A 16600-nucleotide genomic window follows, 5' to 3' on the forward strand; every position below is an offset into this window, starting at 1 on the left:
GTCTGAACATCGAAGCATCTCAAATGCACAAAAACAAGAGTATCAAAGTATCTCATGAACCAAAATAGATCAAGGTACATAATGCAAACACGAGAGGCACTACATAATGCTATATGAAAAAAGTCCTCAAAACTCTCATCCTTACATTTCTTTGGTATAAACGTGAGAAAGGTATTATTTACTTCTTGAAGGAGCTTTTCAAAATTTATAACCCCTTCTAGTTCCTCCACAAACTCATTCCCAATGAAATGCCAATATTTTTGGAAAAACAATGGAAAGAATCCACCTAGACCTAGGGTCTTATCAGGTTACATCTTCTTAACACTGTTTCAATTTTAGTTTTGGAAAATTTTGTTCTTAGGGCCTTATTTCAATCCTGTGATTAAATATTTGGTATTGTTTTCAATATAGCATTTCGATGGATCACATTAAACCTGTCCCAATTATGTTTTTAAAATATTGGACAAATCCTTTTACTATTTGTTGTGACCCTTCAATTAGAGAGTTATTACATTCTTTAAGTTTAGTAATCTTGTCCATATTTCTATGAAGTCTAGTGTTGAATTCATAAACTTCATGTTGAATTGCTCTCTCTATTTTCTAGCTTCTTCTTCTACCACCCTTTCTATGATTTCTCCCAAGATCTTATTACAAAAATATTCTAAATCAATGATTTTAACTTTTTTTTCTGTATTGTTCATGTGATTTACTAGGCTAGTCTCTATTTCTTTTTGGATCTTTACTAGATCATAATTGTTAGGTATGTACACCTACCCCATATTCATCATTTTTACTGTCCCCATATTTCTTTGGGTTAACCATTCTGCCATTTTCTATGGGTTGATATACTTGGCATCCTCTACTAGAAGTTTTACCTATCTCTAATTCCTATGCGTCCACATCCTTTGATAAATTAATATTATTTTCATAGGTTTTATCTACTAATGAAAGGGGTTTTTCTCAATTTTCTTAAGTTGGTCTAGCTTCATCAATCACTCTGTAGGGGAGGATCATTACTATGGCTCTTCTTATTTCCTTTGATTCATTTGGTAGAGCTTAGACTGACTTACAATAATTTTAAGGTATATTGAATGGACATAATTTCAGCCTACTTTATAGTTCTCTAAGTTTCTTTATGTATTTGTTTGCCTCCTCTCTTGCTCTATCTCTAGACACTTCTCCTCCTTTCTATCCATCTCTATCGCAAGTATCACTCACCTTCTTTCTCTACAATATTTTAGTACCTATGAGTAAATGCATATTTGATTTTAAATTATGATTATTACACTAAAAAAAATTGTCACAGAAATTAAATTAGTTTATTAATTACATTCAACAATTGACTTTTCTAAAAAAATTCCTCCCATTGATCTTCCATGCCTATTCCACTTACCTATTGCAAATGAAGGTGCTAATTTGATAAATTTTCCAATTAAACATGATACCCGTGCTATCGAACATCTTTGTCGTACCGAACCAGACATTCAAATTAGTCCTGTTCCATCTTATTTCTTTTTCTTTCGGTTCCTCCATATTCGACACTAAAAGTTTAGAAGAGAATCTTATATCATTTCTACCAAGCTGAGTTTTACTTGTATCTAAGGAACAAATAAACGACTGTTGCTTAATTCAAATGAAAATCATGGTATTTTATCTATTTACAATAAACAACATTTGACATTATACAATGCCATCCATTTCTCATCTCAATCAAACTATCAGATCCTTCTTACAAAACCCTTTTGTATATTCTTCTACGTACGTTCATGTATTGCAGGCCTGCATTGCAAAGAAAATCCTTTCCGAGAGTAAGCAAATCCACTACGGTAATAAGGGGATTCAAATTTGCCACAAACACGTTTTTACAGAATACCATTATCAACATGTATGATACATGCGGAAGTTTAGACGACGCTCGCAAAGTATTCGAGGACATTGATAATCCAAACGTCTACTCATGGAATATGATGATTGCAGCTTACAGAAACCATGGGATTTCTCAAGAAGCATTTAGAATCTTTCACCAAATGCAACGATCAACTGTACAGCCAGATAACTTTACCTTCTCCAGTATACTCCCTGTGTGTGGCAATGTGGCAAATCTGAAACATGGTTTGCAGATCCATGGGAAAATTATTAGATGCAGGATGCAATTCGATGCTATTGTAATGAATGCTCTGATAGACATGTATGCAAAACGTGGAAGCGTGCACAAGGCGCGTGAACTGTTTGACAAAATGCCCAATGCAGATGTGGTATCGTGGAATACCATGCTAACAGGATATGCACAAAATGGTGCTCTCGATAAGGCTTTAAGGCTCTTCGAAGATATGCCTCAACAAAATGTTGTATCTTGGAATGCAATTATGGCTGGATATGAACAAACTGGACTCGTTGATAAAGCCATACAGATTTTTAAGCAAATGCAATTGACAAGTGTGAAACCGAATTCAGCAACCTTTGTTGGAATACTCCAGTCTTGTGCGAATATGGGAGCGCTGGAACAGGGTATGGAAATCCATCAAGAAATTATTGAAAGCGGATTTGTTTCGGATGTGGCTGTTCTGACTTCTCTGATAGATATGTATGCAAAATGTGGGGAAGTACAGCAGGCACGCGGACTGTTTGACAAAATGCATATATCAGATGTGATCTCATGGAATGCACTAATTTCTGGATATGTACGGAATGGGCTGCTAGAAGAAGCCTTGGAGTTATTTATGCAAATGGAATTTGCAGGTATAAAGCCAAATTCAGCAACCTTTGTCAATATTCTCCTGGCATGCACAAAAATGAGAGCTTTAGAACAGGGTATGGAAATCCATCTAAAAATAATTGCGTTTGGTTTCTTATCTCATGTGGTTAAAACTGCTCTGATCGATGTGTATGCAAAATGTGGAAGGTTACAGATGGCTTGTAAATTATTTGAGAAAATAAATCACCCAGATGTTGTCTCATGGAACACAATGATTACAGGATATGCACAAAATGGTGTTCTTGATAAGGCTTTGCAACTTTTTACAGAAATGCCTCAAGGCGATGTGATCTCATGGACAGCAATCGTTGCTGGATATGCACAAAATGGATTATTTGATAAATCCTTGGCGTTTTTCAAACAAATGCTATCGAAAGATGTAATTCCAAACTCAGCAACTTTTGCTAGCGTCCTTCCAGCATGTGCCAAAATGGGAGCTTTGGAACAAGGCATGGAGATCCATCAAAAAGTAATTGAAAGCGGATTGTTATCTGAGATTGTTGTGACTTCCCTGCTAGACATGTATGCAAAATGTGGGGGTATACGAAAGGCACGTGAACTGTTTAACAAATTGCACTACCCAAGTGTAGCCTCATGGAATGCAATAATTGCAGGATATGGAATGCACGGTTATACCGAGGATGCCCTACAAATCTTTGAACAAATGCATTCTAGAGGCTTACCCAACCCTGTTAGTTTGCTTTGCGTTTTATCAGCGTGCAGCCATGCTGGTCTTGTAGACGGTGGCTGCAAATACTTCAATAACATGAATGACTCTTATTGCATCAAGCCCACAATGGATCACTATGTATGCATGGTTGACCTTCTTGGCCGTTCTGGTTATCTTGTTGAAACCCTAAACTTTATTTTCAAAATGCCTTTAAAACCTGACTTGGTTGTTTGGATGAGTTTGCTTAGTGCCTGCAGATCGCACAAGAATATTTGGCTGGGAGAGTTTGTTGCATCACTGCTTTTTCAATTGGACCTTAAAACTTCTGCACCTTATGTTCTTCTGTCAAACATTTACGCAGAAGAAGGAAGGTGGCAAGATGTTCGTAAGGTAAGGGAATTGATGAATGATAGGGGAATTACAAAGACACCTGGATGTAGTTGGATTGAAGTTCAGAAATGGTAAATGCTTTGGGGTAAGAGACAGATTGCATTTTTGCTAATTGGAGAAATTGTATAGGGATTTCAAAATCACATTGAATGATGTGGTGAAGAGAGGGAATTGCTCATCTACCAGTAACTAGTAACTGGCAGTTGTCAATTGAGTTGTCAATGAACTTATCAGTATTCAAGATTTGTTAAGAGTGTAAGCTTCCAACAATACAAGGAGAAGAATTGTGCTATGGACAAATTTGCTAAAATGGATATTCCTCAGTCTTTTAATCTGGTCAAACAAAAGTTCAATTTAAGTTTCATGTTCATAAATCAGATAGCTAAAAACAACTTTACAGATAAAAGTCTTCCATAAAAAATTTCAAGAATCTTCTAGCATATGCTATCTGCCACCATGCAATTGTGGTTGCAAGTGAAATTGTCGAGACAGATGCATACTGTTTCCATTATTTAAAACACATACAATGTTCTTGGGGAGATTACAAGTGATGCTAAGTAAAGCAAGCTATAAACTCAGTCTTGCACCGTAACAAGGAGCATGATGTGATATTGCTATCAGGATTTAACTGTGTAGTTTTTGAGTCAAACTTATTGACCTATGATTGCTAAGTGTTCCATTTATTCTCATGAATAATAGATCAATGAGTTTGACTCAAAAACTACACAATTAAATCCTGATAGCATTGGTACGAACTTAAAAAGGATCAGATTTTTTTTAAGTTTGAAAAACCTCTTTCTTGTGAGTATTTGGGAGGTTAGATCAGGGTTTCTGATTGATAAAATAGTGGGAGATATAATATTTTCGCTGTTTATATCAGTGTCAAGAATGCTTTTGGTTATAAATTGTGTCACTGTTCTTAAGGGATCGCACTCCACGATCCATTTGAATGGACATGGTGTGATAATCAACATCAATATGAAAATCCCTCACATAACTAATGAAATAGTGGAAAGCTAGAAAATATGGAAAGCCGAGACTTTTTGAAGACCATTTCCTCTTTTTAAATTGTTTTTTTGAGCTGATCATGTTCAGAGTTCAATTGTTTGAGCATCTATCTTTGAACCCCTGAAACAAGGGAGCTCTATGTGCTCATGACAGAATTTTTCATTATAGCTTTTGTTGCTGCAATTATCACATTTGGTTTGCATGCAATTCATTTGATTCTAGTAACTCTAATTGAAGAACATGGTGTCTACTCCTTGGAAATATGTCTAATATGTGAATGAATGAATATAATATTTTATAATGACATCTATGAGATAAGTGGTATAGGGATTTAAAAACTACAGCATTAACATATTTTTGTATTTATTTCTAAATAAACTCTTTTATTATGAATCTTGATCAAGAAGTTTTCTAACTTGTTCTTGTCTCGTCAAGGAACTTGTGTAGAGTGTCTACCTTCAAGGTATTTTCAAATTATTTACATATTTTTTCGTATGTAGCACACTATAATAAAAATGTCACTTGGTTTCAACAACGTCCTTGCTACAAGAGCCACAAGTTCTTTCCTCTCACTTTTTTTTTGAAGGTGTAATCTATCAACTCATATATAATCTATAAGGTGATTAGATTTGCTTCTCATATATTATTAAAATCTTAGCCTTCTCATTAATTACAACACAATTTTTTTTTCATTGTGCTTGTGTAGAAAAGAAATCCCAAAACCAAAACTCCAACACTTGTTATAGCACAAGAGCAAAGTGATCTACATACTAGCAATCACACCTTAGGGTACAATGGGTACACCGAAGAAATGTTGGAAGTGAATTAGGGAAAAAATATTGGTATATTATTTTGCATATATTTGTACAACTAATAAGGTTAGTTAGCAGACTATTTAATAATGTGCAATTACAATAAGTCTTTACTATCAACACAACCCTAATTGTAATCATGACAAATCTAAACCATTATCTGAACTCTAATAACAATAAAGACCTAACTTTAACCATCAACTAACCATGCTCTTAAATTTGACCTCAATTGTAAGTTTAACCCTGACCCTAATCTGTATCTTAACTGTAAACATAGTATTGACCATGATGTAACACCTTACCTTAACCATAATTTCTACAGTAAACTCTATTGACAACCCTAACCCCAAGTGTAATTATAATCGTAACCCCAACTGAAACTTTAAACCCTAATACTAAACAAGATCATAATCCAAACACTATACCTGATCATAACCATAGCAATGGTGTAAACCTAAGCTCTTTTACTAACTAATTAAAAATATTAACCCTAATCAAAACCCTAACCTTTTAACCATAACGATAACCACAATATAAATCTTCAATTGTAATTCTAAACCTTGATCATAACTCTAACATGATAGTAATATCAATGATGTAAAGTTTGATCCTAACCGTAGGTGTAACTAAGAAATCCTAAACATAATCATATTCATAATCATGAAGTCTAACTACAATCAAAGGCCCAAATCTAGTCATGTTATTAAGTTGATAAATATATAGAAATATTATAAATTAGATCAAGTTTGATTAACTTTAACTACTATTTGCATTTTGATAGAAATATATAAATCATTAAGTTAAATTTATAATATATATCAAAATTAAAATTTTAACTAAAAATATTTAAACAATTAAACAAAATAGACAACCAGTTAAGATCTTTGATAAAAATTATAAATAAAATTTTAAAGTTAACTCACTTACAATGTTAATACATCAAAATTATCATAACTTCCTCGTGACCTTTATAATTTCTTTTTATATTTGAATATATTTTGGACTGTGAAGTTTCAATAATGTTTTTTACTATGTGAAAACAAGTTTAGAGGGGCCCCTAAAATCTTATTACGAAATAAAACTAGAGATAAGCATAATCAGAGCATAGAAAGCACAACATAACCGGAAACATAATAGGCCAACAAAGGACTAAAAACCAACTAAAAAGAAAGACAATGAACAAAAAGGGTCAGGCCCCCAAAACTAAAAACCCAAAGACAATAAAGAACAAAGTAGAAGGCACACAAACAACCAGCGACCCAAGACTCTTAAGAAACTCAATAACTACCTATTGCAACTTGTTTACATCATCTGCCTCTTTCTTCAGCTCTTTAACCTTAGTTGTAGCAATAGACTCCTTCCTCTTATAGCTTGCTTTGGTTCTTTTGCTTGGTCTAGTTAGACTATCTATAGGAGAAACCTTGTCATTAGTGAGTTGGATGATAGCTCTATCCTCATTAGGGTTATCTATCTTCCCAAGAAGGATTTGGATGTGCTCATTAGAAGCCTCCAAAATTTTATAGCTTTGGGCGGCAATACCCATCAGAGAAGAAGCCAAACCAGACTGTAATGTCCGCACTAGCAAGGACAATAATACCTGTAAAACCAATATTAGAATTTATATAATAATAAAACATTTTTCACTATACAACCCTCTATCCTAACCCAACCTTAAAGACGTCTCCACATCAGGATCAATAACCCTCTCGAGGATCCTTAGATCTTTGATTACTTCTTCATCTTCTATGATGTGCTCCCTTTAAGGTCCTTCCTAGAAGAGACATTCTCTATCCAACGCCCTTGACACATATGCATATGTTAACTTCTACATAATATTCTGGCCTTATAACCATATTAAGATCAGTCTCTTCCCTGAAAAGGGACTCTCTTGATCTTTAACCATTAACTATTAAGTCATGTGTGTTATCTATTTTGAATTACATATTTACATATACATATGTATATGCATAAATTATCCACAAGTATGGTTCAGTAATATAAATAAATTTATAAACATAATTAAATAAATATAATACATGAACATATCTTTCTTACCTTTCTCTTTTCTTGGTCCATGTGCTCTATCATCGATCGACCCTTCAATGAATTAGTCCTTCTAGATTATCTCAACTCTATATTTACTTTCTAAAATTCTTCTTTTTCTAATTATAAGGAAAGTATAAAATATAATTTTTTTGTTTCTTCTTTTCCAAGAGTCACAACACTTCACGGTTATAATCCTTTCAAAAAGTTACAACACTTCAAACTAAAATCCTTTGGAAAAGTCCCAATACTTTATAACTCCAACATTTTTGAAGAGTCACAACTGTTCATAATTATGACCCTTTCGAAGGTTCACATCCTTTCAATATCATTGATGTTATTTAGAAAGTCACTTCCTTATTTTCTTCATATTACTTTCCTCTTCCATTTTTACCTTTTTAATTCCTATATTTTCCTCTTCATTTTTTCCCTCTCTAAAATAAACTTTCCTCCCTTTTATATCTTATTTTTGAGGAGTCATGTCTATTTGTTAAATATCTCTTGACTTTTCATGAGATTTAGTTAATTTATATTATTCTATGTTATATTATTTATTTGCTTACTTATTTTCGTTCATTAATATTTATTATTAAATTCTATTTAAAAAGTTAATATACTTTCTACAATATTATCTCTTGTATTTAATTTTATTTCTTTATTTATTCATTGTAATTTTTATTTTTTAATTATTTAAAATAACATACTAAATATTATTTCATTAATAATATAGATTAAATAATAATAATTTCCTATTTTTATATTTTAGTAATAGTTTTAATATGACTTTATTATCATTATTTATTTAATAACATTGTATTATCTTATTATTATTAAAAATCTATCTTAAAATAGGGATATGACATAGACACCTTACCTTCCAGCACCTAGACCCCGTCCTCTAACTTATGAAACGCTTCCTTGTCCATCACAATACTAGACATACCAGTATTATCTTAGCATGCTTTTCATCATCAAGCCCCAGATCTCTAGCCTTAGCAACCTCCTCTTGCATATTCACCCTTCTCTAAATAGCCCTAACCTTCAGGTTCTCCTCCTTGAGCTCGTGGAAGGAACATTTGATGGCTTTGTAAAAGTCTAACATACCATTCCTAATAGTAAGAAGAACATCCAAATTAATATATTTGTTAGAATCATTCAAGATAAGCATCGAGGGCTCAATTAATTGGATCAGATTATCATCTCCCTTCTCTTAAGTCCTAACCACCACATTCATCTTTGGTTTGAGAATACCAAGCTTAATCTTCACAAGGTAAACCTTCTTCTAGCTAGCATTGTCCTTATAAAGGGGAGTTTGCATATTAGGAGAACCTTGAGCTTGAATGAGAAAGTTAGGAATAATATTGAGAGCAGAGGAATCAACCTTAGCATTCTTGTCTGGGCCAATTGAGTCCTTATGAATAGAGGGCTTCTTTTGTTTCTTACTTTTTATGCCATACACATGGGTAGGATTACTCTATTTCTTTCTCTAAATACCAATATCCTCTATGTTTGTATCCATGTCATCATCCATATCATTGTAGTCTTCATCTGAAGAAACAACCCCCTTAGGATTTTTGTGTTTCCTGCACACAATCTTATTATTCTTGGGGGGTTTCTATGAGGTAGACCTTTTACCTTTATCCTTAAGGCTTTTCATAACAACATCCTCAGACTTTGAATCCCCACCAACCTTTGTATCAAAAAAATTCTCCTCATTGTAGGATTCATAATCATCTATATCTTCCCTATAATCCACATTCTCCTTAATAAGAATCCCCACATATTGGCTTTAATGTGTTTATAGATGAGGACCATGAGCCCATCAAGGAGCGAAAGATTAATAAGCTCATGGGATTGAATCACATTAATCTCAGTATTCAAGGAGGTGTATAGATAGAAATGAATGGAAATTTTCATGTCATGTCTGAAATGATTTAGTAACAAAAAGTGTTGGGTACATATCCTAGAAAATCTCCCATCCATGGTAACATTATACATGATGGCCTTAAGCACAAACCTCCAAATTTTCTTAAAAGATTTTGGGGAGTAATAGGTCTTACCAGACTTAACTAGTTCCCCACACTATTTTTTATCTTTGGAAAATGCATCAATTATAGTCTTAAAGTACTTCCTATCCTTTTAGAAATTCTCACCAACAATAGGAATGATGTGACTTGAGAAATTATGTCCTCAGTGACTGTAATTTTCTTTCCTTAGCACTCCAAGACACCTTCATTCCAATTCTTATGAAAGATCTTAGTAACCGTGGGATTTCCATCATGGAGGTGGTCCATAAAGTGGGTAAGACCACCAACTTTTAGGATGTACCACACCTTCATTCTCTTCTTCCATTTCTCAAAGGAAGTAAGCTCTCTATGTCTCCTTTGCCTATCCATTTGAACATAATGCCTTCTTGACTCCAAACACATAAACACAAACAACCAAATTCCATTGGTATTGTAGGTTGTGAGAGACAAATGCAAAGAACAAGCAAGGAGCTTTAAAAATGGGACAAACAATGAACAAAATGACCCAAAAAATGTGCGATTAAGAAAGGAAATTATTGTCACAATTGTCACTAAGGAATCTCATTTTCCTTGTAATCATAAATCTATCACCTTGAGGTACTATCTTACTCATTTAAGAGAACCCATTCCCCACCATCAATCTTGTCATAATTAATGCATATAAACTCATACATGATGACCACTTCACCCAACCATCTCATGTGTTGATTAGACTTCTCAGTCATGTTAGCTAAAGAGTCAGAAAAAATATTGGACTCTCTAAGTGTGGGAAATGTGATATTTATTCATGGGATATAGAATATCCTTGGCCACTTGAATAATGCTAGAAATTGTCCAAGAGGGATTAGACAACCCCTTTAGGCATTTGACAATGTTGTTTGAGTCTCCCTCCAACTATAGTTTAGTAGCCTCTATATCCTTCACCAATCTTATAGTTTGAAGAGTCATCATTGCCTTAGAAAATAGATTAGTCTATTTTCCCAAGGGGAGCATTAGAACAACAAGACATTGGCCAAAATGGTTCCTTAACACTCCCCCACACCTAACCAACCCAAGATTACCCTTGGCTACCCCATCAAAGTTATCTTTGAGCCAATCTGTAATAGGAAATAGCCATTTACTTTCCTTTCTGCAACAAGATTTAAGATTAAGAGAGGATGGCATGTTCCTCTTTAAAGTCTCTAGAGGTATGACATGAGATCTAGAACACTTATAGTTCTCCATGTTAGTTTTCTCAATTTTGAGAAGAACAACTTTGGAAAGAGATGACTTATTTCTTGAAATTTTATTATTCTTCTCTTTCCAAATGCCCTATAAAACATGAGACAAGGAATATGATCAATATATCATGAGCTCAGGTGAAGGGGGCTCCATTGAATAAATTATTAGAAATAGAGGAAGGTAGGGGCCTGAGAAAATTCAATATGCTAAGGGAAAGAGACCAAACATCCCTGGCATAAGGATAGTGAATAAAGATATGGTGCACCAATTCCTCACTATTGCAAAAAAGTACACACTATTTGGGAAGAAGAAACCTCTCTTACATAAATTATCCATATTAATAAATCTATTATGGAGGATCTAGAAAAATATATTAACTTTGGGGACAAGACTAGGAATTGAAGGCTTTTCCCAACAAGGAGGAGGATTGGGGTAGCAAGAAAAATATTGCAAATTGACGAAACAAAGAAATAACTAGAGGGGGTGACAACCCAAACCAACTCATCTGAGGCTCTAGTAGAGAGGACGACTAAAAAAATAATAGACATTAATGGGGAGAGAATTTGTGAGAGATAACAAGTAAATCCACCCATCCATTCCCATCCATGTAATCAATAACATAAATCCCAAATCTTTCTTCATAATCTCTCTTCCAAGGATACAAAGCATCAAATTTATTCAAAGTCCCAACAAGGAACCAATTATCATCCCAAAACTTTCCCAAGTTTCCTCTACCAATATTCAACTTAATACCAGTGGCCACCATCTCTCTATCTTTGAGAGTGTTGTTTCAAATTGATGACCCATTCGAAATATGAGAGGATGAAATAAACTCTTGAAAAGAGATATCCAAGAAAAAAAAAGGGAAAAATGATGTCTCCCTATTCCTCTTTTCTCTTAAAAACTCTCCAAACCCATTTAACCAACAAGACCTAATTAAAGTTCCAATATTTCTAATGCCCAAACCCCTTATGTGCTTTGGTAAACAAAATTTATCCTAGGAGATCAGGGGGAGATGTCTATGCTCTTCATCACTAGACCAACTAAATCTTTTTTGAATCCTCTCAATAGCCTCAATTTTTTTTGAAAGAATAGAAAAAAGGATAAGATCATAAGTAGGGATATTTTGAAGAGTGGATTTGAGGAGTTGAAGCTTACATGCTTGACTTAAGAAGAAACACTTCCATCCATCCAAAATCTTATTTGTCAACCAAGATACTCCAAAAGGATTTAAGAAATCTAGGGCCCAAAGGAAGACCTAGGTAAGAAGCATGGAGGTCTATAATGTAGCAACCTAAAATATCAACAATGTGCCTCTAACTATCACCAAGACCGTTAATGAAAAAAAATAGAACTCTTATCCCAATTAATCAGCTAGCTAGTATATTTGTTATAGTAGTTGAGAATAGTCTTCATATTCTTCACTTATTTGGTGGTAGATGACCCCAGAAGAATGGTATCATCCATAAACTATTGATGGGAAAAATTGATTCTAGCAAAAGATGGATTTGCCCCATTAAGAGTCTTATTGGATATACAAGAGGAAAACAACCTTCCAATACATTCCACAAGAATAAAAAACAAGTTGGGTGATAAAAGGGTCACCCTATCTAAGATCCCTGGAAGGTCTAAAAAATTTGAAATGGAACCATTCACAATGACCATAGAGAAGGTGTGGTGACTAATTGAGAGATAAGTTGGAAAGTCTTATGGTTGAAGTTGAATGCAGAAGGAGCATTGATCATGAAACACAAATTTACCCAATCATAAGCCTTCGAATGTCTAGTTTGAGTAATAAACCTTCATCAAAGGAAACTTTAAGGGAGTGAATCACTTTATGGACAAAAGTAATATAATCAAGAATCTGTTGTCCAAGAGAAAAAATCAACTGTTAGTGGGAAATTAAAGATGATAGTAGAGCCAAAATTTTAAGTGTGAGAACTTTTGAAATAATCTTGTAGAAGGAGTTACATAGATTGATAAGAAGGAACTTATCCATAAAATTATCACCAACCACCTTTGGGACCAGGACAAGGAACATGACATTGATCTATTTTTTTTAAAGAACTTTAACCGCATCTAATTTAACTATCTCCCATATTTTTTGAAAAAGAACATTAAAAACTAATGAGGGCCTAAATATTTGTCTCCTTCAAAGGAAAACAAGGAAGATTCAATCTCTTTAGCATAAGGAAAAACCCAAATAGTTATATTTTGGTCCCTATTAATTAGATGGGGAATGTTGCTAAGGAGGTTTTCATGATCATCCATAGAAAGATTAGGGTCTATCGATAACATATCAAAGAATAATTTTTTTATTCCATCCATATGTCCTCCTCATCTTAAGAGATATAGTCACCTCTGACTAATCTGGAGATTCTATTAGTTACCTAATACTTGAGCATAGTCGGGTGGAATTGTTTTGTGTTCCTATGGCCCTCCTTAAGCCATAGTGACCTTGATCTTTGCTTCCAAAACACTTCCTTCTTAGTTATTATATCATCATATTTGGATAGAAATTATTTCTCCTTGGACATCCTAGCATCATTGTAACCAACTTGCTAAATTTCCTCTTGGATCTAATTGATGTCCATCAAGACAACTACCTTATCCTAAAAAATGAGGCTAAAGTCATTTTGATTCCAATGCCCAATTCTATTCTTGACATGCCTAAGTTTCTTGGCCATCTTAAACATAGAAGTTACCTCAATGTTAATGTTCCACCATTCCTAAATAGATTTAAAGAGTCGGGTGGCCCAACCACATTTCTTTAAATCTTAAAGGAAAATTTATTTTGCACCCTAAAGCTTCCACCACCAAGGAAATAGGAAAATAATCATATCCTATTTTGGCCATGGTTGTGTTGGCTTCTGATATGACAGAATTTTAACAACCTTTTAAAAGATGAGAATACCTAGAAGTTAGCTAGAAACCATAATGCGAATTCTAAGAAGCAAATTAAAAGGACCAACTAACAAGACTATAATGTCTTCTCCACTTTGAACTTTGCAAAATTCAAGTGGGTATACTTGGGAATATACTATCTTCCTTTATACTTTTCAATTTTACAACATAAAATCCCCTATAGAAGATAATTTGGCCTTAATTCTTCTAATTATAGGACTATAAGAGAGATGATAAATGGCTAATCCATCAAACCCTAAAACTCCATGAAACAAGTATAGGCTCACTTTTCAAATCTTCAAAAATAAAACAATAAGAGGATGATTTATAAAATATTATACCATATAGATATTCGAAACTAGATCAATTTTAATGGATGACCAGTGCATTATCGATTGGGTTATTATCACACAGGAATTTGACATTTGTTATCAGATCTTATCTTAACACTTTGTGAGAAGAATATCAATATTCGGTCCTTGATCTCATTCTTATCAAAATATTCAATGAAAATCGACGAATTCTTCCAATTTACATCAAGCATTTACATAACCCATTTAGATCATAAGAAAAATGTAAATTGAAATATAATTCAAAAAGAATTACAACTAAAATTTAATAAACTCTACTATTAAATCTCAAAGAATTAAAAGGTAACAGAAGAAGAGATAAGATTTAAAATGTATAGCCACGTTTTTGCATCTTTTCATCAATTTCTTTAAAAGATATACAATTCAATGCCAACTCCTATTAGAGATAACTCAATTAGATCATCAACTATTAACTCTTACTTTTCTATCTTTGGAAAAACTATATACAATGCATATGGACTGGCTTAGAAATGAACAAAAATCTATTCAACAAAATGATTCTTGGACCCTCACTCCAAATCTTGGAAATTCTTTTATAGAATAAGGATTACAACAAGTTTCAGATGGGAGGACACATTTCAAAAACTAGATATAACAATACTATTCCACGTGAGACAAAACAGTTACATAAGAGAATGATGGAGATAGCCAAAATTGAATAACTATCATTTTGGATGTTCAAGATCAACTTTATTGTTTGTAATGAGAGAATATTCACAACGGGTTAAACACAAAGATAAGGTATCTCATTGACATAGTTTTCCTCCCTCTTCATGTTAGTTTGACTTCTTATGGCTTGCTCAATCGCTATCTCTAGGTGGTATTGCTTTAATATCTACTATAACCTCACATATGGTAATATCAAACTCTTCATCTAGATAGGTGGCTTCTCTAACAATATTCAATTCATTTAGGCACTTATTCCATTTGGCATCTGTTACAGCTTGAACCTCTGCAGCTGTTTTGTTGATATTTGCTTCAAAAAAAACTATAACAATATTTATTTAACCGTTGCAATAAGAAAAAAACCTCTCATGCTTCAAGATGTTATCAAATGAATCATACCATTCCTTCCATTCCCTCAAGTTATTATCATCATCAACAATCTTTGGAATAAAGCCAGGTGTCCCATTTTCAATGGTCTTCATCTTTTTATTTTTTAACTGCATTTTTCTAGAGAAGAAACCATTTAACTCTTTAACTCTGTTAATCATCTTTCTTGTAGGAATGATAACCTCTTTTGGTAATTCCTTCTTCTATGTCAAGATTGGGACAAGCATGTCAAAAGATGGAATATATGGGCCCCACTTGGTAAATAATGGAGATAGTAAAGACAATCCTTCTAAACATTGATACTCTGCTCCTTGTAAAGAAAATGTAGCTACTATGGAGATCTTGCGAAGCTTGTTTTAAGACATTTATTTTATGTGACAACATGTATTTCCATTTTCCTTACTTCTATCCCTTTATTCACTTCCAACTCTACCATCCTCATTTGCTGATCTATACCCATATTTGACACATCAATATATGTTTGAGTCTCTTCATCTTTTATCTCAATGACTAGACCTACTACATCCTTCAAATTTTTAGCCTCTACTTGTCTTTCTTCCATGGCCTTAAGCTTCTCTTTCAATGTTGTAACCTCCTTCTCTAGCCCCTCAATCTTGGCCTCTAGCTCTTTGATTCTTTGCTCATATGCATAGCCTAATCTGAGTTCTTTTAGTTCATAGAACTTCCTCAAATTGATGTAGTCCTTGAATGTCTGAGCTAACCTTGTTTCAATTTGTTTGAATTTAGCCTCATTCATGAATGCAAAGTGCTTCATGGTGCTTGAGATCTCCCCTCCTGTGGTACTATCCTATGTCAACACTATGGCACTCCCCTATGTTGTATTCTTCACATTCATAAGCTTGGGCTTATTTGTCTTTGGTTCCATGCTCCATACAACCAAAGTCTTTGAGTATATGTTAAAACTAGATCCCCTCTAGAAGCCTTCAATAGTCAATGCTTCATAGGATATGGCCTTATCTTGCCTTTTAATTTAATCAAGTATAAATGCTTTCTCCAAATCCCAAATAGGTACTAGAAGCATGGCACTTCCTTGTACAAGGTCTCTAGCTTCAACAGGGGTCATTAGTTCACTCTCAGGGTCATAAGCTAATAGCTTCTCAACAAGCTCCTTCTACTTTTGCAATGATTCCCTTGGCTTGAAATTAAGGGTCAACTCGTTCTTCTTGACTTTATATAGGAAGCTCTTGAACTCTGCAAATTTGATGAATTCATCATCTTCAATGAATTTCTCATCTTGGATGATCCTATCATCCAACCTAGCAGTTGTCACCTACAAGTTAGTCAGAGAATTCTTTGTTGTTTCCACTCTATCATGTAAATAATTT

General features: G+C 33.7%; 1 protein-coding gene across 1 annotated transcript; it reads left to right on the forward strand.

Moving 5' to 3' along the window:
• Window positions 1-1560: 1560 nt before the first annotated feature.
• On the forward strand, window positions 1561-4107 carry LOC149555804 (pentatricopeptide repeat-containing protein At2g13600-like). The gene has a single exon (XM_089833695.1). The coding sequence runs from the start codon at window positions 1767-1769 to the stop codon at window positions 3888-3890; it is 2124 nt and encodes a 707-aa protein (XP_089689821.1). The 5' UTR covers window positions 1561-1766; the 3' UTR covers window positions 3891-4107.
• The last annotated feature ends 12493 nt before the right edge of the window (window positions 4108-16600 follow it).

The sequence above is a fragment of the Cupressus sempervirens genome, chromosome 5 (genome assembly GCF_028749045.1).
Source record: "Cupressus sempervirens isolate cs-2001-9-10 chromosome 5, ASM2874904v1, whole genome shotgun sequence".
Classification (NCBI taxonomy): domain Eukaryota; kingdom Viridiplantae; phylum Streptophyta; class Pinopsida; order Cupressales; family Cupressaceae; genus Cupressus; species Cupressus sempervirens.

Bases quoted from the DNA above. Each gene is read 5' to 3' on its own strand.
- LOC149555804 (XM_089833695.1), top strand. From the start codon at position 1,767: ATGTATTGCAGGCCTGCATTGCAAAGAAAATCCTTTCCGAGAGTAAGC.